Genomic DNA, 16,697 nt, shown 5'->3' with positions numbered 1-16,697 from the left:
TTTTGACCTTGCTGTAAAGTATGAGACGCAGAGATATCTGTTGTTGTTTTCAATACACTTAACCTTTACTTCACTTTGTCAGTCCAGACATCAGGCACTTGTCATATGGTTCTGCAACAACTTTATTACCATCTGTATACTAGATATTTTAAACTTTGATAAAAAGCAAATTTACAATAAAGTGTATATCAAAGTGAAGTTTCATATTGCCTTAACAATAAATAACATTGGATCTTTATCAGGATATGATGCAGTAACCTAAGATGACAAGAAAAGATCAAGTTATCTGTTCTTTGAAGAATATGTTTAAATATACAGTCTGTCAGAACTCTATACAAAATGAGAATATTCAATTAGCTTCCAGCTTCTGTTAGCAAATAAGATTTGGAATATTAACTAAATTCCCTAAAGGAACAGTCTTAAATCAATCTTCTTTTCCAGTAAGAAAACCAAGATGCTTTATAGACTATGTACATTTTAATTGTATTTGTCATATGAAAACCCCCAAAATGAGATTTAAAGCAAAAAGATAATATTTATAAGATTTAACAATTAATTAACATGTAGAGTGCTTTAATGTAGGTCTCTTATAATTCCACTGTCACTGTGAAGATTATATGATGTACTTTTGGCAATATTAGTTATAGATTATATACTTATATCTCACTTAAGAAAAATGAATATCATATATTGTTTCTAGGTTTTGCTCAATAATTGTAACTTGCTTTTTAAACTTAATTGTTACATTTTTTTCTCTAGGCTAGAACTGACTTAATAAATGAATGCATGTTTTACTCTTGTTTAAAAACATGCATTATTTTATATTGGACTTTGTAATTATATGAATCAAGGATCTTTTAAGAAATTAAAAGAACATTTGTAGGAATTTTGTAAAGCTTATTTTATAAACCACATATAAAGAAGAAAAGTCAGATTTATTTTATATGATATGATATGGTGTGATAAGGTAACTTCATAGTTAACATTCATTTTGTTAGCCTCTGTAATTGTTAAGAAAGAAAAATGAAAATTTAATTTTATTGTCCAATGAACTGATGAAATATTAACCTCATTACTGAGGCAGATCATTGTACTAATTGGTGCTTCCCTGTACAAGAAGATAAATTGAAAAATGAATTAACCCTTTACAGATTGCTATGGTGGCCACTTTTCCAAAGTAGTAAGGTAGAATAGTGATCTATAATAGTAAATGGGCTGCATATGTGGAAATATTAAAATGCCTAAATATTTACAACAAAAAGTTTATTTAGAAATATATAGAAAAAAGCAAAATCATTTGGTGGGAGTACAAGGGGCAAAAAGAGGAAGAAAAATTCTAACAACTGGAGGGATTCTGGAAATGCATCTGTATAAGGTAGCACTTGAGCTACTTTGGCCTTGAAAAGACCTGGAAGTTCCTAAGGGAAGAGGAAAAGAGAAAGTATTTCAGGCAAGGAGGATAGCCTATACAAAGGCATGAAGGAGTTAAATTGTCATGTATGACACTGTTGCCTGGAATGCAAAGAACATAAAGAATCATAAGCTCTAACTAACCTGGAAAAATAGGCTTACTAAATCCAGATTGTAAAAGGTTTAAAGTGAATCAAAGGGGTTTATTCCTTATCAGGAATAATTCAGTAGGGAAGCCCTGAAATTTCTTGACCAGAGGAGTGACATGTTCATATCTGTATCTGAGGAATATTAGTTTGGCATTTGGCAATAAGGATTGTATAGGGAAGTAACTAAATGCCTAACTCTACAAAGGCTAATGAATAGCTATGTTCTAGACTAGAGATGGGTAACATAAGGCTGGCAGAATAATTTGCTAAGGCAGCTGCAGGTGATGATGAACTGAAAGCTGAGTATAATAACCTTCCACTGCTTGAGTTCTATAAGTTGATAATTTTGTATGGCCCACAAATGATGTTACAATATCCAAATGATTGTCAGAAAAAAGGTTCCCCACCCTATCTGCAGACAGACACTGCAGATAGTGAATTGTATATGAAAAGGAGAGTTGGCTAGATTTATATAGTACTTTTAATGACAACCCAAGTTTTTCCTGAAACAAAAATCAAAAAAAAAAAAAAAATCCGCCAGTAAGATCATAGCATACCATCTCTAGAAAAAATAAGTACTAGTGAAGAGGAACATGATTGATTCTCCAATTGAAAATTCACAGGAGGACATGAACTAGAGTCACAAAAGTGAAAGCATTTGATTTGTACTGATGATTTCTAAGTATATATATTTGCCCCTAGTCTGGTTCCTGAGGTATAATGACAAATTTCCAACTGTCTCTTATACATTAGTAACTGCCCCTCTCAGAAGCATGGAAAGTTCATTATATCCAATATGAAATCCATTCTCTTTGTCCTTAGGCCTTTGTTTCCTATAATATTGCTGACAGGGTAATACTGTCCTTCATTTATGATCTTTACTTTTGGAAGGAGCACTCACATGAATGAAATTATAACAATCAAAATAAGGAAGTATGATAACATTTGTTTTCTACTGAGCCACATTAGATTTTAAGTTAAAAAAACAAAGGCCAAGGAATCTTATAGTTTTGACTTATGTCACTAATTAGAACAGGGGCCCTAGAATAGATGCTTGGAGGTGAAAGAGTTAAATGTTCTAAAGCCTTGTTCCTAGTCCAAGACATAGCAGTTGATGAAATTGCCATGAATAAAAGGATTATAAAATCTCATAATCCTGTAATGTGAGTTTAATTCTAATTGTTAATCTGAGCACAAGAAAAAGAAAAACCCAATCCATAAGAAAAAAAAAAATCTGTATTAACTGAATCTTTGTATAGAGTTACTTATTTCCACTTTTTATTTATGGTTAAAATATAATTCTATTTTGTAAAAGTAGAAAAATTAATCATTATAAATTGTTGTGTTCTTCTGTAGTCACAATGTGCCCAATATGCTGCTGACCGAAGAGAAGAAGAAAAGATGTGTGACCATCTAATCAGTGCTGCTAAGCATCGGGATCATGTCACGGCCAATCAGCTGAAGCAAAAGATTCTTAATATTCTCACAAACAAACATGGGGCTTGGGGAGCTGTATCTCATAGGTAAGTTTCTAGTATGAATCTTTAGAAAAGCAAAATATGACAAAGCTAATTATACTTATTGGAAAGCAATTTTTAAAATGTATTGCCAGTTGTTTGTTTTCCCCTAGAAATTGTTCCATGATTTTAATTTAGGGAGCTTTCTTATACAAGCTTCTCAGAGACGCAAATACGAGTATTTTACCTTTATCTTTCAAATCATGCTTCAAAATTTGTGAATGATCTAAAAACCTAAATGTTACTGTTTTGCTTATTTAATTTGTATCAATTTATAATGCTTTACATTACAAAATGTAAAAGAAATTTACATTTTGGCTGTCCTTTACAAAAACAATAGGTTTTTTCTTTGATTTCAGTTAATTTTTTTTTTTTCAAACTGGCTTTTTTGAAGGCATTTTAATTTTTCATGGAAATGTTCTTATTCATTCTTCTATAGTATTAACAATTCCTCAAATACAAGAAAAAAATTAGATTCATCATAAAGATTTTCTTCTGTGAAATGTCGAAAAGAACCTGTGGTTTCTTTATTCTTTTGAGACACAGAGATAGATCTGAAATCATAACTACCTAGCCTCAGATCCTAACTCCAGCACTTCTTATCTTTGTTAAGACATACACATGATTTAACCTCTCTGACTCCAAATCCAAAATATAAAACAAAGCATGCTTTTGAGAACCGTGGCATAATGGATGGAGTTCAATTCCCACCTCTGATACTTCCTAGATGAGTGACCATGGGCAAGTTACTCATTTGTTAATGAACACAAAAATATCTATATCATCTCTCTCAGAGTTATTATGAAGTTTGGATAAAATATTTATAAAATGCTTTTTGCAAACTTCGGAGTGCTATATGTTATTTTTATTATAGATCTAATTCCTTTTTTCTTTTGTCAAAAGTCATTTCTTATGTTCCTCAAGAAATTTTACTATTATGACTATTCTGCTGTATCATTTCATGACACAGCTCAGTTTGGCAAGTTTCTGTATGTTACCTGTTACTATTTCCTAAATCCTGGGCAAGCTACTCAATTTCTCCCTAAATCAAGCAACTCCTTAAGTTTTATTATTTACTGAGTCATGGATGAGTTGGAAACTGAGTTGTGGGACAGAGAGCCCACTCCAGAAATTCCTTACACTGATTTAGGTCACATTCTTTTAATTATGTTAATTCTTTTAATACTATATTTAATGATGTTTTAGACTAGCAGAAAATTGAGAAGGCTGGTCTTTAGTATAATTAATGCAGAATTGATTAACTCTCTAATGTTTTGAGGGTCAAAAAGGAAGTGGAGATGGGGCATCAAGATGATGATTAGAATAGTCTTGACCTTTTGTCATGGAATTTTGAATAACTCTAGCTGAGGGGATTTTTTTTTTTTTGTTTTGGTTTAGTTTGCCTTCCTGTTTGAGGTTGAGTACAGTGAATAAGGGATTGGGCTGGGAGTTAAGAAGACTTGAGTTCAAATTTAGCTTCAAATACTTAGTAGTTGTGTCAATCTGGGCAGGTCACTTAACTTCTCTTTTCCTCAGTTTCCTAAACTGTAAAATGAGAATAGCATGGGCTACCTTGGGGAGTAGAGAGGACTTTGAGGACTTTGCATAGAACATGACACAGAGTAAGCGCCTAATAATCTTGTTCCCTTCCCCTGCCTCCACCATGGTATTCTACATATAGTACGTTGGTTTTGTATTTATCTATTTTCTTTTTTTGTGGATACTTTCTTTGTGGATGAAAATTTTACTCCCTCTATACCTTAGTAAATAGACTCCTTGATAGTTGCTGCGGTTAAATAAATTCATGCCCCAAAGATTAACTTTCTGAGGAAATGCCTTTCTTTACTTGGCCAGGTTGTTCTTTGGACAATATACCCATAGCATGCCATTAGGCGTGAAATTTTGTTTGGCAGATCTGACAGATCACTTATTATGCATTTGGTATATGTTTTATACTGCTAGGAACTGTGTTACAAAGAAAAACAAAACAGTCTTTGCCCTCAGGGAGGCTGCATTTTATTAGGAAGCAAAATGTATTTAAGTAAATTTAAAACATGAAAAATAAATTCAAGATGATTTGGGAAGGTAAAGCACTTTGCACCTGGAGAGATCACAAAAAGGCTCTTGTGAAGATGGCAGTGAGCTGAAATTTGAAGCAATATTGAAGGTTCTGAGAGGCAGCGTTGAGAGAAGCATTCACTCTGAGCACGGAGATAGAAGATGCACCATTGTATTGGAGGAACAGTGAGGAGGCTAGTTTGATTTGTACTGTGTAATACAGGAAATAAGGGAGATATAGTATAGTGCAGGAAAAATGACCTGGTTACAGACTATAAAAGACATTAAATCCCAATCAGAGGAATTTGTATTCATCCCAGAAATAACAGTAGCCTCTGGAGATTTTTCAATAGGAAAGTGACATCATCAATTCTGTACTTTTGGAAATATCATTTTGACTATTCAGTAGAGGATAAATTTGAGAGACTTTGAGTAAGGAAACCAGTTGATAGACTGTTTCAGAAATTCCAGTGAGAGGTGAGGACCTGAACCATGGTGAATTGTGGTGGTTATGCTTTCTGATAGTTCAATTAAATTACCTGTCCTCTATCCATTTTCCAGGTCAGTTGTTTTTACTATAAGATATTTTATATTCTCCCTCTGGGATTTTTTGTTACTCCATTGCAAAGCCTCAGTCCTCTTTTAGTTCTTGTGTTCTAGAATATTGCATGCAGCATAAATTTCCCAGTTTTCTTGGCTAGAAAGATTATTGACTGTGATTCTTTATTTGATTTATCAATCAAGAGGATTTGTATTAGGGAATCTGGGCTATACTTCTTCCCACTGTTCTGCCATGTTGATTGACTGCTGCTTTTTTTTTTTTTTTTTTTTTTTTTAAGGAGAATAATCTTAGATTATGTAAAGCTACTAGGGAATTGTAACGCAAGTAGAGAAATGGAAGTAGATCCCATTATATTACTATACTATACCACTATACCAGGAATAGGCAAATTTGGATTAATAATCATGGTCAGTAATCTTATGAAGATACTGGGGAAAAAAGGAGTGGTACAGTCAGACACCTTCCTAATTTTTTTTTTTTTTTAAGAAAAAGAAGAGATTAGTAAACTAATAGATCAGTGAATTTGAATTCAATTCCTAGAGTTATTCTTGAGTTGAAGGCATGGTTGTTGAATATCTAGTTAAGAAAGTGATGGTGATCTAAAAAAAGAATAATATGTATGGCTTTATACATAATATGGAGCACAGGGGCAAATGGATAGAATGCTGCACCTTGAGTTAGAAGGACAAGTTTAAATCAGTTGTGAATCAATCAAGTTTAAGTGTCACAATCAAGTTTCACAAAAATGGTACATATTTTTTTAGGAATAATAAGCCTAAGGTATTATCTGATCAGCAAAAGTAATCATGGATTAATTGGATGGGATTAAAATGAAGACTTGAAGAACCAATTGAGCAACTACTTCCATTCATCATTTTTTTGAGGTGGTCATTTAATTTTAAAAATTTTTAAAAATAATATTTGATTTTCCCTCACTTACACGTAAAGACAATTTTAATGTTCTTTGTTTTTTTAAGTTTTAAGTTCTAAATTCTATCCCATTTTGCCTCCCTTCCCTCACCCATTGGGGCCAATAAGCAAACAATCTGATAGGGTAACACATCTTCAATTGTGTAAAACATTCCCATGTTATTTCTTTTGTGAAAGGAAGGAAGGAAGGAAGAAAAGAAGGAAGGGGGAAGGGAAAGTAGAAAGAAAGGAGGGAGGGAAAGAACAAAGGAAGGAAGGAGGAATTCCTAATCTATATTCCGATATCATTTCTTTCTCGGAGGCAGATGGCTTGCTTCATCATGAGTTCTTTGGGATTTTCTTGAATCTCATTTTATTGCTGAAAATAACCAAGAAATTCAGTTCTTCATCATAGAGTACTGCTGTTACTGTGGACAATGTTCTCCAGGTTATCTTCATTTCACTTTGTATAAGTTCATGCAGTTCTTTCTAGGTTTTTCTGAAAATACCCTGCTTATCATTTTTTATAGCTCAGTTATACTCTGTTACAATCTATACCTGAACTTGTTCGGTCATTTCCCAATTGATAGACATTTCCTCAATTTCCAATTTCTAGCTACCTCAAAAAAAGATGCTATAAATATTTTTGAACAAATGGATCCTTTTCCTTTTTTAAAAAAATCTTTATGGGATAAGATTTAACAGAAGTTTTGCTGAATCAAAAGATATGCACAGTTTTATAGTCTTTTGGGCGTAACATTCCAAATTGCTCTCCACAATGATTAGATCAGTTCACAACTCCATCATCAGTGCATTAGTGTCTCAGTTTTCCCATATCATCTGATCATAAACATTTATTATTTTCCTTTTTTGCATATCAACCAATATGATCATATTGGTTGATAGGTATGAGATGGGAGGCCCCTCAAAATTGTTTTAATTTGCATTTCAAATAAAAATGATTTAAAGTATTTTTTCATGTCTATAGATAGCTTTGTTTTTTTCACTTGAAAACTGCCTATTTATATCCTTTGATCATCTGGGAAATGAATCATATTATAAATTTGATTCAGTTCTCTATACATTTGAGAAATGAGGTGTTGATAAAAATATTTGCTATAAAAATTTCCCATTTTCTCCTTTTAATCTTGATTGCATTAGTTTTGTTTGTACAAAAACTTTTTAATTTTATATAATCAAAGTGATCCAAATTTTATTTTGTAATTTTCTTTGTATCCTGCTTTGTTCTAAATTCTTCCCTTATCCACTGATCTGACATGTAAACTATCTCATGTTCTCCTAATTTGCTTATGGTATCACCATTTTTGTGTAAATCACATATCTTTTTTGACCTTGTCTTTGTATATAGTGTTCAAGATATAGTCTGTGTCTAATTTCTGCATACAATTTTTCAGTTTTCTTAACAGTTTTTGTCATTGAATTTTTCCCAAAGTTTGGATCTTCGGGTTTACAATATATTGTGTATCTAAAGTATGCCACTATTTCTTTGACAAAGAGCTCTAACTCAGTTTCAATTGATCAAGGATGGACAGAAGCAGCTACACCCAAAGAAAGAACACTGGGAAATGAATATAAACTGTTTGCATTTTTGTTTTTCTTCCCGGGTTATTTATACCTTCTGAATCCAATTCTCCCTGTGCAACAAGAAAACTTTTTGGTTCTGCACACGTATATTGTATCTAGGATATACTGTGGCATATTTAACATGTATAGGACTGCTTGCCATTTAGGGGAGAGGGTGGAGGGAGAGAAGGGAAAAATTGGAACAGAAGTGAGTGCAAGGGATAATGCTGTAAAAAGTTACCCTGGCATGGGTTCTGTCAATAAAAAGTTATTAAACAAACAAACAAACAAACAAACAAATAAATGGAGTATGCTACTGATCCATCATTCTATTTCTTAGCAAGTACCAGATTGTTTTGATAATTTCAGTTTTATTATACATTTTGAGATCTTGTATAGCAGGACCGCCTTCCTTCATTTCTTTGATGTTCTTGTTTTTGTTGATTTCCTTGATATTGTTATCTTTTTGTTCTTATAAATGAATTTTTTTTGGTAGCTCTATAAAATAATTTTTGGTAGTTTGATATGGTGCTGAATAAGTAGATTAACAGGCAGAATTATAGTTTTTGTTAATTGGCTTAACCTCCCCATGAGCAATTAATATATTTCTGATTGTTTAAATCTGATTTTATTTGTATATAAAGTTTTTTTGTAATTTAATTCATATAATTCCTGAATTTATCTTCGTAGACTCCCAAATACTTTATAATTGTTTACAATTATCTCAAATGGAATTGCTCTTTCTATTTCTTGCTGCTAGACTTTGTTGTTTATAGATAGAAATGCTGATGATTTATATGGACTTTATTTGTATACTCCAAATTTGCTAAAGTTATTATTTCAATTAGTTTTTTAATTGATTCTCTAGAATTCTCCTTCCAGTCATCTTTTTTAAAAATTGAAGTGTACTATGAATGTCTGCCTATGGAAAGTGATGGGTTTTTTTGTTTGTTTGTTTTTTTGGTAGGAAGTTAAAAGGCATTGCAGGATTTGAACAGTTTTTGACTAATACTCTAATCATTGAGCTTTCCTGTAGAACCTTTTATCATCACTATCAATAAACATTTATTAAGTGAATCTTTTTTGTGATGCATTAGATTTGATGGGTGAATAATTTGTTTTTCTGGAACATTAAGGAATTGTGTGGAAGGCATAGGCAGAAGATATGTAGAGAAGTTTTTGGTAGCCCATATAAATGTTATTTTTCTGAAAGGTGTTGGCTTCAGAAATTGTGACTAAATTCTTTAAAAAAGCAGTACACTACTACCTGAGATTCTGTGGTAACAAATTATATAATAATAATTTAGTAAATTTAGTTAGTACTGTTATCATTCAATATAAACTTCATTGTTATGTGAAGTAATAGAAAATTTTCAAAGGCAACGCTGAGAGAGCTTAATTTTTACAGTTGACAAAAATGAAAAGACTACAAACAGTTGAATAACAAATTTTCATCTAAGGGTCAGACTGAAAAATTCAGAGGTGTATATCACCAAAATTATGTCTCCAAGGAAATGTTTTTTTTGCCTGTTTATCAACTTATGAAATCAATGTCTGAAATATAAAAAGGATTGTAATGTGTATGAGTGGAAAGGGAATACATTAATAAGATGATAGATTTTTTAAAGTAATGAAGTGATTAGGAATAAAGAACACAATCAGTAGTTGGGAAACTAAAATGAGGCCCTTCACTTACATTGGAATACCTCTCAAAGCCTGAGGGGAAAAAAAAAACTGTATTTTTTTCATGAAAAACATACGTATACACACAGAAAACTCTGTGTGTGTGTGTGTGTGTGTGTGTGTGTGTGTGTGTGTGTGTGTCTGTAAACTTTGTTACTGAAGTATCTTTATTTGTTATTTAGCCTACAAAACTTATAAATGTTCACTTTTTATAACAAGTGCCTTAGGTTACAGCAAAATTATCGTATTCTGTCATTCTTTATTTACATGCTAATTATGAAATCTATACCAAGCTATATAAAGTACATTTTAAACTGTAACATCTGGGTTTTGGGCAGACATCTAAGGCATTTTTGTTGCAATCATTGGAGATAGTACATTATTAAACTAGTGAGGAAATCTCAAGACTCTTTTGATGTGTCTTTTTTGAGCTTGCCCCTCAGTTTGGAAGATTTTTGTTTATATTTTTCCCTATTCTATAAAATAGTGTATTGGCTTTAAGTCTGTTTATTTTATTTTTAAATGTTATTGAAGAAAGTGAAGACTTTGAGATTCATGTAGGTATACAATATAGTTAAGCCAGTGTTTTTTTTCTTTGAAAATATTTTGTTCATTTTACATCTTCACATGATTTATATTTTCTTTATAGAAATAAAATGTGTTTCAAATGATTATATATTGTATATGCATCCAAAAGAAAAGTATGATAATGTATCAGACAATAAACATCTCTTGATATTTGTAGTTTCCTATACATTAATCTCTTTTGTCAATAATAAAGGCTCTTGGTTAGATGGGAATGCTTCCTTGCCCTAGAGTGCTATGTTTTGAAATTAGCTGTCATGGATGCATTGTAGAGAAAGAGTACTATTTATGTTTATGGCATTTTAAGTAACTTATTTAAAACCCTTTGGAATATACAGACAAAACCTTTTTACTGTCATCACTGCTCACTTAATCTTGAATTATATCTATATTATATATATATCTTGATTTATATTTATATATATTCCCAAATAAATTTGAACAAGAATAAACTATCCTTGATGTGATGACCGCATATTTAAAATCAGTCGGAGTCAGGAATTCAGTTAAGGGAAAAATCTTCAATCTTTATTCTCAGTAGAGGAGAAGAAGGATTGCGATAGCAATATGGGCATGGGCAGCTGCAACAGGAAGCTAGTTAGCAGAGGGGGATAGGAGGTGAAGGGCAGTTGTGATAGCAGCTGTGTCAAGACACCAGCCAGCAGTCTATCTTTCTACTTCCCTCTCCACTCCCCTGCCGCCACCCACCAAAATCGTCATTTCCTATACAACAACACATCAGGGCTTGCACAAAGAGTGGGCAGGGGCCATTCTTTCTCCAAGCATATATATTAACAGAGTATGGTCCAATTACTATTTAGCCTCATGTGCTTGGGATCTCAGTGCATCAACTCAAGCTCCAGCCCATTACACTTGATATTCACAGTATTTCTCAATTCCTACGTTTCTTTCCTTAAAACTCTGCTCAGCTTTCTCTGGTGACTGTTCTCTTCTCCTGCAGCTCTTACCTCAAGCTCAAATTTTTAATAATTGGAATTGCAAATTTTATGACAAATTTGTTAGCTGATTTTTAAATGAATACCTTGCCTTTCTCTTATTCCATATAACATGCTGGTCTTTGGTAATATATTTGTTACCAAATATATTCTAATCCCCACTATTCACAACTATTGCAAGTCTACAAACTAGTCTCCAATTTCTTCTTATTTTATCTTATAAATAACTTTCAAAATTGGTATAGTACATAGGCTTGTTTGTACATATGTACATGTACATATAGTACATAGGCTTGACTATAACTTCTCTGAAGAAAAACCCTTCAGTGGCTCCCTAGTTTTGTTCTTTTTTTTCTTTTTTTTTTTTTTTTAATTAAAGCTTTTTATTTTCAAAACATATGCATGGACAATTTTCACCATTCACCATTGCAGAACCTTTTGTTCCAAATTTTTTCCCTCCCTTCCCTAGACGGCAAGTAATCCAATATATGTGAAACATGTGCAGTTCTATATATATTTCCACAATTATCATCCTGCACAAGAAAAATCAGATCAGAAAGGAAAAAAATGAAAAAAAAATGCAAACAACAACAAAAAGAGTGAAAATGCTATGTTGTGATCACACGCAGTCCCCACATTCCTCTCTCTGAGTGCAAATGGCCCTCTTCATCACAAGAACAATTGGAACTGATCTAAATCCCCTCCTTGGTGACAAGAGTCACCTCCATCAGAATTAATCATATAATCTTGTTGTTGCCTTGTATAATGATCTCCTGGTTCTCTCATTTCACTTAGTATCAGTTCACGTAAGTCTCCTCAGGCCTCTCTCTTGGTCATTTTTGCTGGTCATTTCTTACAAAACAATAGTATTCCATAGCATTCATATACTATAATTTACTCAGTTTCCAGCTTCTTACTACTACAAAGAAGGCTGCCCCAAACATTTTTGCACATAGGTCCCTTTCCTTTTTTTAAGATCTCTTTGGGATATAAACCCATTATTAGATCAAAGGATATGCATAGTTTTATATCCCTTTGGGCATAGTTCCAGATTGCTCTTCTGAATGATTGAATCAGCTCTCAACTCCACCAACAATCTATCGGTGTCCCACTTTTTCCTGCATCCCATCTAATGTTCATCATTATATTTTCCTGTCATCTTAGCCAATCTGAGAGGTATGTAGTGGTGTCTCAGAGTTGTCTTAATTTACATTTTTCTGATCAATAGTGATTTAGAACCCCTTTTCATATAATAGAAATGGCTTTAATTTCCTCATCTGAAAATTGTCTGTTGGAAAATGGCTTGAATTCTTATAACTTTGAGTCAGTTCTCAATATATTTCAGAAATGAAGCCTTTATCAGAACCCTTGAATGTAAATTTTTTTCCCAGTTTATTGCTTCCCTTCTAATCTTGTCTGCATTGGTTTTGTTTGTACAAAAAAAATTTTAACTTAACATAATCAAAATTATCCATTTTGTGTTCAATAATGCACTCTAGTTCTTCTTAGGCTACAAATTGCTTTCTTCTCCATATATCTGAGTGGTAAACTATCTTTTGACCTCTAATTTACTTATAATATCTAATTTACTTATAATATCACTCTTTATGTCTAAATCTGGAACCCATTTTGATCTTATCTTGGTATACGGTATTAAGTGTGGGCTAGTGCCTAGTTTCTGCCATAATAATTTCCAATTTTCCCAACAATTTTTGTCAAATAGTGAGGTCTTATCCCAAAAGCTAGATTCATTAGATTACTATAGCCATTGACTGTTTTGTCCTGTGAACCTAACCTATTCCACTAATTGACTGCTCTGTTTCTTAGCCAGAACCAAATGGTTTTGATGACTGCTAATTTATAATATAGTTTTAGGTCTGGTAGAGCTAGGTAGGCCACCTTCATTTGCATTTGTTCATTAATTCCCTTGAAATTCTTCACCTTGTTCTTTCAGATGAACTTTGTTATTATTTTTTCTAGCTCTATAAAATCATTTCTTGGGAGTTTGGTATGGCATTAATTAAGTGCATTAATTTAGCTATTTTTATTATATTACTTCAGTCTGTCCATGAGCACCTGTTTTTTTTCCAAGTGGTTAGATCTGACTTTATTTGCATTGAGAAGTGTTTTACAATTGTGTTTATATAATTTATGACTTTGCCTTAGCAGGTAGATTCCTAAATATTTTTATTACCTACAATTATTTTAAATGGAATTTTTCTTTGTATTTCTTGTTGCTAGACTTTATTGGTAATATATAAAAATGCTGATTATTTATGTGGATTTATTTTGTAACCCGCAACTTTGCTAAAGTTGTGAATTGTTTCTAGTGGTTTATTAGTTGATTATCTAGGATTCACTAAGTGTACCATCATGTCTTCAAAGAGTGATAGTTTGGCTTCTTCTTAATTTCTTTCTTCTCTTTTCTTTTATTGCCAAAGCTTACATTACTAATATAATATTAAATAGCAATGGTGATAGTGGGCAACCTTGTTTAACCCCTAATCTTATTGGAAATAGTTCTAGTTTATCCCCATTATATATGATGCTTGCTAATGGTTTTTAATAGATGCTCCTGATCGTTTTAAGGAAAACTCTATTTATTCCTATACTCTCTAGGGTTTTGGATTTTGTCATATGCTTTTACTGTGCATCTATTGAGGTAGTCATATGATTTTTCTTAGCTATTGCTAATTGTGCTAATAGTTTTCCTAATATTGAACCAGTCTGGGATTCTTGGTATAAATCCTACGTGGTCATAATGTATTATCCTGGGGATAACTTGCTGTAATCTCTTTATTAATATTTTATTTAAGATATTTGCCTCAAAAAAAAAAAGATATTTGCCTCAATATTCATTAAGGAAATTGGTCTATAATTTTCTTTCTCTGTTTTGACCTTATCTGGTTTAGGTATCATCATCATATCTTTGCCATAAAAGGAATTTGGTAGCACTCCTTTCTCTTAGTTTTCCAAGAAATTTTCATAGTAATGGAATTAATTTTTCTTTAAATGTTTGAATTCACATGTAAATCCCTCTGGTCCTGGAGATTTTTTCTTAGGGAGTTGATTAATAGCTTTTTCAATGTCTTAATTGGGACTATAACTTATTTTCTGTTAATCTGGGCAATCTATATTTTTGTAAGTATTCCTCCATTTCAATTAGATTATCAGATTTATTGACATATAATTGGGCAAAATAAATCCTTATTATTGCTCTAAATTCTCTTCATTATTGGAAAGTTCTCCCTTTCAATTTTGAAACTAACAATTTGATTTTCTTTCCTTTTTTCTAATCAACTAAAGGTTTGTTTATTTTGTTTTTTTCATAAAACTTAACTCTTAGTTTTGTTTATCAATTCAATTTTTATGTTCAATTTTATTAATCTCCCCTTTTATTTTCAGAATTTCAAATTTGGTATTTAATTGGGGATTTTTTATTTGTTCATTTTCAAGCTTTGTTGTTGCATGCCCAATTTATTTATCTTCTTGTTATCTATTTTATGCAGTAAGCCTTTAGAGATATAAAACTTCCCCTAAGAACTGCTTTAGCTGCATCCCATAAATTTTGGTATGTTCTCTCATTATTGTCACTCTCTTGGATGAAATTATCAATTATGTGATTTGATTTTGAAGTTTTTATATCCTAATACATGGTCAATTTATGTGTAGGTTTCATCTACTACCGAAAAAAGAAAGTATATTCTTTTCTTTCTCTATTCAATTTTCTCCAAAGTTCTAATGTACCTGATTTTTCTTGAATTCAATTTACCTCCTTGTAATGTATGGGCTAGCTTTCTGGAGGTCCTCCATAAGGGCCTTGGTCTCAGCAAGATAGATATCACGAGAATGGACAAGAATAGAGTACAAAGTCTTTATTGTCTCTTACACAGTCTGTGTCTGTCATAGTCTGACCAGTCTCATTGTAACCTAGTCTCCTCCAGCAATCTGATAGTCTGCCAGTCTCAACCAGTCTCCCTCCTAGAGCAGAACTATGGGAAAAATTCTGCAGGAGTTTTTGGTGGCTGGAGAGCCACTACAAGGATGTTCAAAGATAAAATGTCTATCTTCTATATAAGGTATCTTATATACCTTATTGTAATTACATCATTACAGCATACTGATTATGTATAAGCTTAGAGAACATCATCATACTAACTCAATTCCACTGAGTTAACACCTTGTTTCAAGTATACTTCTCCAGAGTTCTGGCTCTCTACACCTTATTAACTTCTTTTTTATTTGTTTTGTAGTTTGATTTATACAGATCTGATAGACAAGGTTGAGATTCCCCACTATTATAGTTTTGCTGTCTAATTCTTCTTGCAACTCTCTTGACTCCTCCTCTAAGAATCTGGATGCTATATCACTTGGTGTATATATATTTAATATTGATAATACTTCATTATCTATGATACCTTTTAGTAGGATGTAGTTTTTTTTCTTTATCCTTTTTAATTAGATCCATTTTTGCTTTTGCTTGATCTGAGATCAGGATCGCTATTCCTGGTTTTTTTTTGTTGTTGTTGTTTTTTTGTTTGTTTGTTTGTTTTTTTACTTCAGCTGAAGCATAATAGATTCTGCTCCAGCCTTTTTACCTTTATTCTGAATGTATCACTCTGCTTTAAATGTGTTTCTTGTAAGGATTCTGGCTTTTAATCCAATCTGCTATCTACTTCCATTTTATGGGAGAGTTCATCCCATTCACATTCACAGTTAAAATTACTATTTCCTGTCATCTTGTTTTCCCCAAGTTTTACTTTTCTCTTTCCTTTCCCCCTTTCCCTCTTCCCTTGCATTTTACTTCTGACTACCACCTCTGTTAAACAGTCCTCTCCTTTTACAGCCCTTCTCTTTTTCTTATACTTTCTCCTTCTACTCTTATTCTCCCTTCTATTAGCCTCTTCCTTTCTTTTCTCCTTCCCCTTCCTATTTCTTTCCATATTTCTAAATATGTCTGATATTCTCTCTTTGAGCAAATCTGATGAAAATAAGATTCATACAATGCTCATCCCTCTTTCTTCTTTCTCTCAATTGTAATAGGTCTTTTTTGCCTCTTCATGAAATGTAATCTACCCCATTTTAACTCCATTTTCCTCCTTTTCCAGTAGAATCTCATTTCTTCCTTGTTTCTTTTTTATCTCATCACAATAAAATCAAATTATACTTGCACCCTGTAAATATACCAAAAACAGAGATACGGATCTCAAGATCTGTAACATATCATCTTCTCATATAAGGGATATAAGCTTTTAACTTATAAAAGAAAGATATTTTTTCTTTC

The 16,697-nt window shown here is 32.2% G+C and overlaps 1 protein-coding gene across 1 annotated transcript in view; it reads left to right on the top strand.

The window, feature by feature from the left end:
- The window catches only part of NBEA (neurobeachin), a 754,131-nt gene that overhangs the window by 384,410 nt on the left and 353,024 nt on the right, over positions 1-16,697 (top strand). The window contains exon 37 of the mRNA XM_051986470.1: positions 2,916-3,082. Within this exon, the coding sequence (XP_051842430.1) occupies positions 2,916-3,082 (167 nt within the window). The remainder of the gene's footprint in view (positions 1-2,915; positions 3,083-16,697) is intronic.

The sequence above is a fragment of the Antechinus flavipes genome, chromosome 3 (assembly GCF_016432865.1).
Source record: "Antechinus flavipes isolate AdamAnt ecotype Samford, QLD, Australia chromosome 3, AdamAnt_v2, whole genome shotgun sequence".
Lineage (NCBI taxonomy): Eukaryota > Metazoa > Chordata > Mammalia > Dasyuromorphia > Dasyuridae > Antechinus > Antechinus flavipes.
Note: the sequence above shows the minus strand (reverse complement) of the source record. Positions and strands in the feature narration are given on the sequence as shown.